At 39.5% G+C, this 11,648-nt stretch overlaps 1 protein-coding gene and 1 long non-coding RNA gene across 2 annotated transcripts in view; both read right to left on the bottom strand.

Annotated features, from left to right (window-relative positions):
* Positions 1 to 3,914: 3,914 nt before the first annotated feature.
* Positions 3,915 to 4,378, bottom strand: LOC118430550. Its single transcript, XR_004832873.1, has 2 exons — positions 4,222 to 4,378; positions 3,915 to 4,065 (listed from the first exon to the last, which is right to left on the bottom strand). It is a non-coding gene; the product is annotated as an uncharacterized LOC118430550 (long non-coding RNA).
* A 3,939-nt stretch (positions 4,379 to 8,317) lies between these two features.
* Positions 8,318 to 11,648, bottom strand: part of LOC118430778 (polyunsaturated fatty acid lipoxygenase ALOX15-like) — a 5,831-nt gene continuing 2,500 nt past the window's right edge. The window contains exons 3-5 of the mRNA XM_035841799.1: positions 9,993 to 10,129; positions 8,631 to 8,695; positions 8,318 to 8,450 (exon numbers count right to left, since the gene is read on the bottom strand). Of these exons, the coding sequence (XP_035697692.1) occupies positions 8,318 to 8,450; positions 8,631 to 8,695; positions 9,993 to 10,129 (335 nt within the window). The remainder of the gene's footprint in view (positions 8,451 to 8,630; positions 8,696 to 9,992; positions 10,130 to 11,648) is intronic.

Here is an 11,648-nt window from a genome sequence, read left to right as displayed (position 1 = left end):
CATAGATATGATCCACGAGTTTGAGTTATTTTCACATGTACTGTTATACATATGAGGAATAACACAAAGGATCATATCCTGTTGTAAAAAATGGTGTTAAAGATGTGTCTATTTCAAGTACAGTATACAGTTCTTTCTTTATATGCGGGTTATTTTGTTTATTTTAAATATTCTGCATCAGTCAAGTCACTATGAAAAGAAACTGTAGTCTGTTTGATTATAAAATCTGCTTCTTTACAGTTTTATAGGACAGATAAGCAGCAATCATCCAGAGGTTGATACAGTAGAATTATATGGTTTCTTTTAGCTTTCCAGAAAATCTATTGTTAGTTACAATAGTAAGAATATTCATTGAAAACAAAGCCAAAGCATGAAGTTTTGAATTTTTTAAGTGATACTGTCAAGTCCTACCATTGCACAATTGACTTGAAAGCTCTGCACCTATAGAACAAAAATGATTCATTTCAAATTCATATGACATATACTGAGAGTAAACACGCTATTGATATCCTTTAACATTGACCGCAAGCATCCAGAAAACCACACAACTCAACTGAAAGCTAATTTGAACAAGAAGGCTTGAAACACTACCATGGACCTCAATGCTTTCCACATTGATGCCTGCTGTTCTGAGGAAAGTCGCTAGGTTTTAATAACTGTCGGTTGTTTGTAAGTACATTCAATCAAACACGCTGAGCAGACTACTGGAGGAATGAAATACCACAATACGAGGTTTGACTACTTTTGTATACTATCATTGACGAAAAAAAAGGTTTTACAATCAGCAAAAGAAGCCGATTAATTTTCGCCGCAGTGGCGCCCTGCAGTAATAAGAATTACCGCTTGGATATAGATAAATCGTTTTTTTGGTAAATATATCTAATAAAACTCATTAAAATGACTGTGTAAAAAAATGAAATATCAAATTACGACTGTTTTAGTCATTTTGTAGATCATCTATGTAGAATGAATGATTTTTAAACTCAGAAAAGTTGGGAAAAGTTGCCATAAGCGCCACTTGATGTAAACATTTTTGTAGGGGTCGAAAATGAAGACATATGTAACACTCATATCTTCAATCAGATTAATGGTACAGCAAAACTAAAAGAGGAACAGATAGATTGAGATATTGGCCTAATGTTGTGAAAATTGCATCGAAAAATTCCGCTCTCTTTATGATTTATGAAGAAAATGAGATTTCCGTCGCATGCGGTTTAAATCACGCTAGAATTGGATAGCAGGTGGCACGCGGGTCGGCCTTGCGTGAGAGTGGAACATGTTGGTTTTTCATATCTCACCCAGAAATCGATGGATTTTTCTCAAATTCTTTCTACAAGATTCTGAAAGCTTTCTTAGTCCCTGTATGAATCCCTATGCGATAATCTTAATTGTTCATCGAGTTACTAACATTTGAACTTCGGAGAATAAATCATATATTTCGGGCGCAACTTTTAGATAAAAGTTCACATCTCCGTCTAAAGTATTGAGTACAGACACTCAGAAAGAAAGTGAGAATAGCACAAAAATGTCCTAACAGGCGTATGTGGTAAATTGTCTTTTTCACCTTCATAAATTCTTAACATACATGATTTTTGTACGTCTAAACATACGTTTCTTTGTACGTCGGACAATGTTGAGCTTAGTGGAACGCGGGTTGGCTGGAACGATTTCATATCTCACTTGCAACGAACGTAATAGAATAGGGTTTCTTTCAAATTTAAATGAAATGTTCATGCTTAAGCTTGTACAAAGTCGTCATGTAAACTGCTGTTTGATATATTTGATTTGCAAGGAACAGACATGGTAAACGACATTTAACATCTAGGTCAGCTTAGATCGACATGAATTATTAGGTCAGTTAGGACGCTACGTGAGGTATCATCGGTGATACTATACATATATTTCACTTTTCTATACATTTCTTAATCTAGTTGTGCAGTTGCCATTCCACAACGGGGAGTTCCAGACATACAGGGGTTCCTTGTGCAGTTTGCATTTATTGCATAGGTTGTAAAAAGAGAGTCATATTGACCCTCATCACCTCATTCTTTAAACACATTAACCCTCACGCTTTAACCCTCAAGTCAGTCTTTCTCATATGAAGGGATCCATGGATTTGAGCTTCCTAATATTGTTACTAGTACTGCTAGCCTTTCCTGGCCTTTGTTGCCAACTTCTATAGTACTACATGAAGCACTATAGTGACCTCAAGATTGTCTCTTCCTTTAGACGTTAACGTCCATACTTTTAAATTTATCTATTTACAGCTACTTCAGGCGTTTTGATCAAAAGTAAAAGTTCAACAAGAGTCACAGGCCATGCGCCAGTTCTGCTGCTTCCAAACTTAAGCTTTTTTGACAATAAGTTGCGTACATTATGTCAGGGAACCATTCCGCAACCAATAAGGTTGGTTTGAAGAAAATCGGACATTGTTTTATGAAATCTAATTTTCTTGCGAATAATGCAGATTTTGTCCCAGAGGACCAAATTTAGCTTTTTTGACAAATAAGTTGTATATATGATGTCGGGGAACTATTCTGCACCCAATAATGTTATTTTGAATAAAATCGTACATCGTTTCGCGATATTAATTTTTTTTGCGAAAAATGCTTATTTTGGCTGAGAAGACCAAATTTAGCTTTTTCGACATATAAGTTGTATACATTATGTCAGGGATCCATTCCGCACCCAACAATGTTGGTTTGAATAAAATCGGACATCGTTTCGCGATATTAATTTTTTTGGCGAAAAATGCATATTTTGGCTGAGAAGACCAAATTTAGCTTTTTCGACATATAAGTTGTATACATTATGTCAGGGATCCATTCCGCACCCAACAATGTTGGTTTGAATAAAATCGGACATCGTTTTGCGATATTAATTTTTTTTGCGAAAAATGCTTATTTTGGCTGAGAAGACCAAATTTAGCTTTTTCGACATATAAGTTGTATACATTATGTCAGGGATCCATTCCGCATCCAACAAATGTGGGTTGAATAAAATTGGACATCGTTTCGCGATATTAATTTTTTGGCGAAAAATGCATATTTTGGCTGAGAAGACCAAATTAGCTTTTTCGACATATAAGTTGTATACATAATGTCAGGGATCCATTCCGCACCCAATAATGTTGGTTTGAATAAAATCGGACATTGGTTCGCGATATATTTTTTTTGCGAAAAATGTAGATTTTGCCCCAGAAGACCAAATTTAGCTTTTTCGACAAATAAGTTGTATATATAATGTCGGGGAACCATTCCGCACCAAATAATGTTGAAGAAAATTGGACATTGTTTTCAATATCTAATTTTGACCCAGAGGACCAAATTTAGCCACTACTGTAAATGTATTTAAGTTCGGGGATTTAATTTCGAGGTAGCGGGAAAAAGGACTTTTTGCGGTGGTTTTAAGTTCGCTGTACCACGCACCATAGTCTCTTACTTCCATGGAAAAATGGTCGTGGTGGTTTTAAGTTCGCGGTGAAGTGGCCACCCCGAAAAACCATTAAACCACCTGCATTTACAGTACTAGAATCCCAGACTCAACCTCTGCTTGGAGAATACAACAAACATTGGCAGGAACACACAGGAAACAAAGATCTGTTGTGACGTTGGTAAAGCCTTGCTGGCCATGTTACTCGACATTGCAAACCAGCCGGTAAACTGCTACTTTGGTCCCAGAAGCAAACATGAGAAGAGGCCGTCCTTTCACTAAAGAACTTCATTGAATCAGAGACTGGAGTGATAGGGACCTTACCTGACGAATAATAGATCATGCTGGAAATGGAACTTTGTTAATGATACAACTTGATAGAGTATGATTATGTATGTATGTATGTATGTATGTATGTATGTTGGGGTATCAAAATATTGTTAATTTTTTGCTACCGAATACAGGCAGTTCTGAGGCCAGTGACTGGATAACAGGAAATTTTATTTATTGAATTGTCAACAGCTGTTAACATCTTTCATTAAAGATGTATGTACAATAGGGCTCAATACAAGCACTTTGCACACAGCTCTTACAAGTAATAAAATGCATTTGGGACAGCATATCATTTTTAACCTACCTACCTACCCTACCTACCTAGTCCCTTGACCTCCAGGTCGTTGGGGGGACAAGGTAGACATGAAGATCGAGATTTGCCTCCAGGTTCTTCTTTCCCTAGCCAGGGTTAGTCTCTCCTGTAGGCTGAGGCCCGTCCATTCATTGATTTTTAACCTAGCCACAGTCAATATGTACAGGTTGTGTTTTAACAATAGCATGTACTTAAGTACAAATGATTATCTAGTATAACACTGCCAGCATTAAAATCATAGTCAACAAGGAAAGAAGTCATGTCTGATATTATCCTATATATGAACACACTTAGGTACATTGTATCATATACATGTTTCTACACTGACAGCATTCAAATCACAGTTAACATTTGGTTCAGATCCAGGAAAATCCCCATTTTGTATCTGTATACACGTTGCAAATGTGGGGGGATACTGCTTTTGAATTTGGTTAGGATCCAAAAATTCTGAATTTCGTATCTGCGAATACATTGCAAATACAGGGTGATTCAGATTTCTGATTCGGTTAAGAAGGTGGAAAATCCTTTCGTATCTGCGCATTCGCAGGCAAATGTGGGGATTTGCGTGTTGGTTAGGATACGGAAAATTACAGACATTTAAGTGTATTTTACAGCAAGGATATGACCTCTATCGCAGCTGCAAAAGATACGTATTTCATATTTTTTCCATATCCAAACAAGTACGGAACCCGGCGAATGTCAGATTTTAGATCCATAACCAATCGCATCTGCCCTTATCTGATCGCATCCCTCAAGGATATGGCAAAATATGGGCCCGGATTCGACTGTATCCGAATCCATTTTGCCCAAAGATTTCTAACAATTTCATCTTTTTCTACAAGCATGTGGTTCTTCAGTGTGAACAACTAAAGCCAGTGGTCTGATCATTCTAGACAGGTGTGACTTGCATAAACAGCACCATCTCCTGCTTCCTACCAGGAGGAAATTTACATGTACACTTACTCAAACACCTGTCCAAAGTCATATGCATCAGTTCATTCATGTCTGTATTCTAAAAGCTCACCTGAATACATAAACAACACTACCAAGCATACGGTATGCACTGGAAGTTATAAATACAGTAAGACTATAATATACAGGCATGCTTACTATGCTTTGGAAATATCTACAAACACAGGAATCAAAGGATGTATATATGACATATACATGCTTTAAAAGATCTCAACAACACTAATATCAAAATGGCATCTGTCTTCATAAAAAAAAACATTCCTACTAGTAAGCTACTAAAACCTTTCCAAAGTACTAGATGTTACAAAACATTTCCAGAACATGTAGGATTATTGACACCAATAAATGTAATAACGTCCCTTTACTTTAGTTAGATATAAAATTACCTTTGGCATGACACACGTTGTATTATTGAAAGGTATTGCTTTCTTTCCTCAACGTCGAGGTCATTCAGTTTCGCAAGGGAGTCATCATGGACAAATCCCGATCGAACGTCATATTGAACAAATAGAACAAGATGCAACCCCTATTCTAATTCGAATACCCAGTTGAACAGAAATCATCATCATTGAACAGAAATGGCCAAAGAAAAATGCTATGCTATTCTTTGTTGAAGACTAAACCCACCATGTATAGGTACTGTGGGAGGGAGAGCCACTGCAATTAGCTTTACATTGTTGGTGGGCAGGATGCACATGTAGAGCAGGGTATGTATAAGACACGGGACTCTGCACTGGCAGACTTTGTAGAAGTGTCCCATTAGTTGGTGCATAGTACAAGCTCCCTCTCCACGAGTGCCTGAGCTGCTTTCTTCTTGATTTCGCTTTTATCATGAGCATGCCGCTGTTATGCATGCAGCAAACGCAGTAGAAACCCAGTAACAAATAGGTGTACCCTGGTTTTCATGTGCATTGACTGTATGTCAGAAACCAGACACTTCTGCTCACAAACAAGGTAATGATATGCGTGGCCTCCCGCTTCCACTTTGATTGAAATTAAAGCCCTTACCACAACTATATCAGCCCCCTCCTCAGATGACTGTACTCAGTGGATGTAACCTTCAACAAAGAAGTCAGCACATTTTTTTTCAACCCGGTCTGTGAGGAGGTCAGGGTGAAAAAAAGCTAAACTGAAGTCAGTCGTTATTATCAGCTAAATAGTGGAAGCGAACAGTTCTGTCCGACAGGCGCTGTTTTTGACCGAGGTGTTCAAAATAGAGCATGATCGAACAGGATTGGTCCATTCTAGGTCACTCTGCCGCCATCTAATCAACTTCCATCGAACAGAACGCTGGCGTGATCGAACAGAACGGGCGTTCTATTTGGGGTCATCCGAGGTCACCCGCAGGTTGTTACAGTAAACACGCAGCAAACGCCCTCATTTTCCCGGGTGCCGTGTGTCAGAAGAAAAACAAACATTTTCACAAATATAAACCGTTATTTGGCAAGCTTAGTTTTGCTGCCGCTTAGTTTGGAACATGTGACATGTAACAAAGCTGCTGGCGTCATTATTGGTGACCTTGAATGTTACAACACTTGTTTACGGCGGTATCAATTACTCTTTGTCACTATCAGTGCGACTCGACATAGGACCAAACATGGTATTTAAATCGCTTGCAAAACGCGTGCAAATCAACTCTTTCAGGACTTATATTGTCGACAACTAATATCTCCAGCTTTGTGTCTTAGGGATTTTTGGAACATGGAGGCAATTTTGAATTACGAGTCTTTGAGCGTGAAAACGTGAAAAAATGACGATTTTTCGACCTTATATTGGCTATAAAAATAGTTTTAAGTAGAAGTTAAAAAAATCCCTAAGACAGAAAGTTTGATCTTAATGTCATAACCTATATGAAATAAAAGATTTGGATTTTCAGTCAAATTTAGGACCAATCTAAATATGGTATTTGCTTTTTTTGGCCCACCGAACACCCATTCTAAATCAACCAACTATGCACATTTCAGAAGACATTGAGACAAAACTGTGTAGCACACGTACACGGTAAGATTTGACGTGTACACACTGCCAGTTTTCATTTAATATCGACGAGGCACGTGCGAGAGATTGTTTTTCAAACTATCACGATATTTTAGAAGATGTTTCAGTCACCGTCAGCCCTCCGCGGGGACCGCGCGGGAGCCCCGGTAACCCGATACTCTGCGTTCGAATGGAAACTTTTCGGCCAAATTTGACCATCGTGGGTGTTCAAAATAGAGCATGATCGAACAGGATTGGTCCATTCTAGGTCACTCTGCCGCCATCTTGTGATCTCGTGTATGTCTTCAATAGGCTTCAGGGTGGATTCCAACCTGGAAAACAATTTCATTTGTTTTTCACTCATGTCTGTCAGAGGATATCATAGATGTTGAGGCATTATTCATAAAAAGAATTATAGTTTGTACAAAGAGATTCCTGACATTTCCAAAACAGCTGACTACCCTTGGGAAAATGCAATGACACTTGAGAGAGACAAGAAACTTTGGAGACAATTCAGCTATATGTGGATTATAATAAAATGACAAAGGTTGTATCTGTGACCATTCATTCAATTGATACACAAGGAGACAAACATTATGATTTGGAAATGTTCTCATGGTCATGCCACATACATTTGTACTCTATAGCGCTTTCTGCATCTTGCCACATGCTACACGAGTGTCAATTTCTCTGGTATATTCAGGTTGATTTTGATTCTGAAAGTGAACAGCTCAAAATCGAGATAATAATTTGAATCGAAACGATCGTATATCCGACTCATGGTCTTACTACATGTTTGAGGTGAATTGATTTGAATACTGTAAATGCATGGGCTTAATGACCGCTATAACAGGCCAGTAACAACAGCAGTGGGCTATTCTTGCGATCAGCACAATCACATGTACAATATTATTGTTTTGTTGTTTTTGTTTTCTACTGGTGGTGGTGTGTACCACCCCCCTCCCCCTTCACCCGCGCCTGGCCGAAGCGCGCACACTTTGTCACAAAAAAAAACTCACAAGGCAAACGAGTGAGGGTTGCAGTGATTATTAACTTCAAAATGATCAGTAAAAGGTGCTTACCTCGCCATGGAATCGGTCGACTTGATCAGCTGCTGGCCAAACGAGGCAACAATCCGGGGTTCAGATACCTGAAAATTTCCGAGCCCCTAAATCTCGTACCGTCAACGAAGTCTCGCGAGTATCTGTGCGTGGTATCATTGTACAGGACGGAGACGGAGAGACGGAGACTCGTCTCTCTGAGCCACTTGTAAGTGGTTACCGGTCTCTCTCAGGAGACAGGAGACGTCTCATAGCTCACTTCTAACTGCATCACGGTGACCACCGTTAACCTCTTGTAAGTGAAAACGGTACTTGTATGGGGTGATGCATCATCTTTTCCTTTTGGGTCGTCTATGGACTGGCTGCTCAACAGCAAATGTGTACTATAAGTTAGCCCAAAAAGGCTCCGGGAGCCAGGTATGGAAACTGGCAAGTTAGAAGCACAGATCCCAGGCCGGTTTGCCAAGGCCTGTTTGATAAAGGCCAAGCATGAGATGGTGGTAAGTTGGTAACTATTTGTTGTGTCGTTCAATTTCACCCACCTTCGGTACTTTCCTTGGCGGGAAGACTTGGTCGATGCTGTCGAAGGTTTCCCACCGGCCGTCGTCTTTACGGAAGAAACTTGCGTAGAAAATGTCCAAGTTTGTCATGCCAAGGATAGACGCCGACTTAACCATGGAGTCCTGCAAATATTTTTTATTTTAGAAATAAGGCCAGGCTGATTTGATTATATGGACGACATCCTCTGGGAATCTAAAAACTGATGCGAGCGTGCGAATAAAAAAATTTGACCAAACAAAAGTTGCATTCATTATGAAATCAAAGTGGCCAGGAAGGTTGAACAAATGACTGAACACACAGAATATGGTATACCGAACAAGAGATTCCTCATTTTTGTTCATTCATATCTTCTGTGACCTTGCAATGTTCTATGACATTAGCATACGTTTTCGATGTTTAGTTTTGCAGTCCACGGTATGAATTTGCTTATTTTGGAGCTTCTTGGTATGAATTAGAGTATGGTTGAATTCTTTTTACTTTTTATTTTGGAAACTGTCAAAAATTGATGCGCGCTTGGATGTCATCCATATGATAAAATCAACATGGCCTAAGGGGATGCATTTTAATAGCTCTACCAAAGTAGACTGTGTGCGAACAATTGGAGTAAAGTAAAGTGGATAAGCAAATCTGTCCGGACATGCAGCTCGTTCTCTTCAGTAGAAACTTAATGTTATGCCTTTAAGCGGTTTACCGGTTATGCAATGCAAACAAACGTACAATTGGAGTAAAGTAAAGTGAATAAAACAAATTTGTCCGGACGAGCTTAATCAATGATTCCTATTTGAATGCTTAGCATACATAAAGTAACAATTACCAGTTGCACTTTCGAAAAAGACGCCTCTGCAGGTAGTGTCTTCAGCTGTGGGAGAGAGCGAAGAGGGTGGATAAATTTAGTGAAGAATCGAGTCACCGTATCCAGACATATCTCCAAGCAGATCCGCGACTAATCTCCCAGTAGATCTACCGGTGGCAGGGGTAGTGGTCATGGACCAGAAACATAAACAATCTAAAGCCACTCATGTCTAACCTAAAACAATTCACAATTCTGTTTCTGTGACCATCAACAATTTATGTCAATTGCAACGAAATTATCTGTTTTAAAGTATCTGAAATCATTTGATATATCTTTAAAAACCTGCAATAGTGCATAAAAGCAACGGCCTATGCTTTGCCCCAAGAATGAAATTACAGTTTCTAAATTTTATATGCAAAAGGTGTTGCCAAAAGCGAATTCTCTAGGGAATGCGTTCGTGGAATAATTAGAATTCCTGGCAACTCAATCGTAGTACTATACCAACGGCTCCGCCCCTGAGGCGTCGCCAAAAAACATTGATCACCCATACCATTGGCAGAAGGCCTTCCGTGTGGTTGAAGGACTTGTAGCGCTCCTTCATCACTAACAGCTCCTTCTGCCTCTCATGAGGGTGCCAGTCGTCCTGGGGAAGGCAACAGCCGCCTGGAACTAGCCACACATAGCCGCCTGCGAGTGGGCATAACGTATGTAAATATAGAATAATAATGATAACTAGAAAGGTAACATTTACAAGAAAATATATAATGTTTACATTCATATGTTGTAGTCTAACACTCATGGCAACTATTGTGTTTTTTTCTTATTCCAACACATTTCTAAATTTCTAGAGTGACCCGAGCCCCTCTAGCTCTGTACGTGTACTAAGCCATTTGCAACATTATGTAACCGAACACCACAGGGTGCCTGTTACTTTCCTGGTAACCATGGTGATAGCCGTCTGGTCCAGGTCGTTGAAGTTGTTTCGGACAAGGAGGGTTGGGTCCTTGTATTCCCATTATTGCATATACTTGAGTCTCGACATAAGATTTATTTCATTGTATTCACATGTCCTCAAGCAACCTACATATATATATCTCCAATATGAAGCCTCTACCATGAATTGACCAGAAAAAAGTATGAAATGTCTTGATCAGTTATGTAGATAAGGTATTCATTAGAATATCGCACATTTTGTTATATGCACCTAGCCTATGGGTATCTTTATCTCAAATATGACTGTTTTTCTAGTATTTAGAAACTCTATCAGGTGTTTTACCCGTGTTTCTTAAGAGTGGTACTTTATCAGGGTTTTTGTAGCATTTCGCAACAGGTATATGAACTTGCGCGTAGTTAGCGTTTATAATAAGAAACTATTATTCACTTGTGTTTTTGTTAGTGCTTTGGAAATGTTTCCTGCACAAATAGAAAATACTGTGACAAATTAAAAACATGTAGCTGACTTATTCCGTACCGTAGATGGTGTTTATTTATACGTTCGCGGTAGCTCTGTCTTTTTCCTAAAAAAAGCGTCTTTTTCATTTCAATGGCTTGTTTGCATCGAACCATATAGTATCGACTTTCGAGGTATAACATCTTCAGGTAAAGAGGTGCCATATAGGTGCCAGGTAACACACCATATACGTTACTCCCCAGGTGCAGCATAGTACCAGGTAGCGAGCCTAATATGTAGTTGCTCTTGAGAACCCTCCGAGAAGCAATGTCCTTAAGGGGGACGAAAACACTGGTGGGTATGGGGGGTGGGGGGGCGAAAACGCTAAAGGGGGGCGAAAACACTAGTGATCTCGCCCCTCCCGGGGGGGCGAGGTCACGGGGGGGCGAGATCGCTGTCACACCGGGTTCACACGCGCGTATAAGTATATATTCAAGTCCGTATGGAAGTCTTAGCCTCTACCAGGTTACACAGGGGGCTGGAAAAATAATAGAAATTTGACAAACACAGCCAGATAACATGCCAGCGGAGTAAGCTGGTCGCAAACCATACTACTCGGACAGCTAACTCCTCTGGTATGTTATGCGTCTACATTTGTTCAATTTCTACTGTTTTTTTCAGCGACCTGTGGAGTCTGGTAGAGGCTATAAGAACTCCATACGGACCTCGTACGGACTTCAATATACACGCACGTGTGAAGCCTTGAATAAAGGGTTAATGCCCCGGCCCGAGGTGTATATGGTGAGATAATCCCTG

The sequence above is a fragment of the Branchiostoma floridae genome, chromosome 14, assembly GCF_000003815.2.
Source record: "Branchiostoma floridae strain S238N-H82 chromosome 14, Bfl_VNyyK, whole genome shotgun sequence".
Taxonomy (NCBI): domain Eukaryota; kingdom Metazoa; phylum Chordata; class Leptocardii; order Amphioxiformes; family Branchiostomatidae; genus Branchiostoma; species Branchiostoma floridae.
The sequence above is the reverse complement of the archived record's forward strand: the minus strand, read 5'-3'. Positions and strand labels throughout refer to the sequence as shown.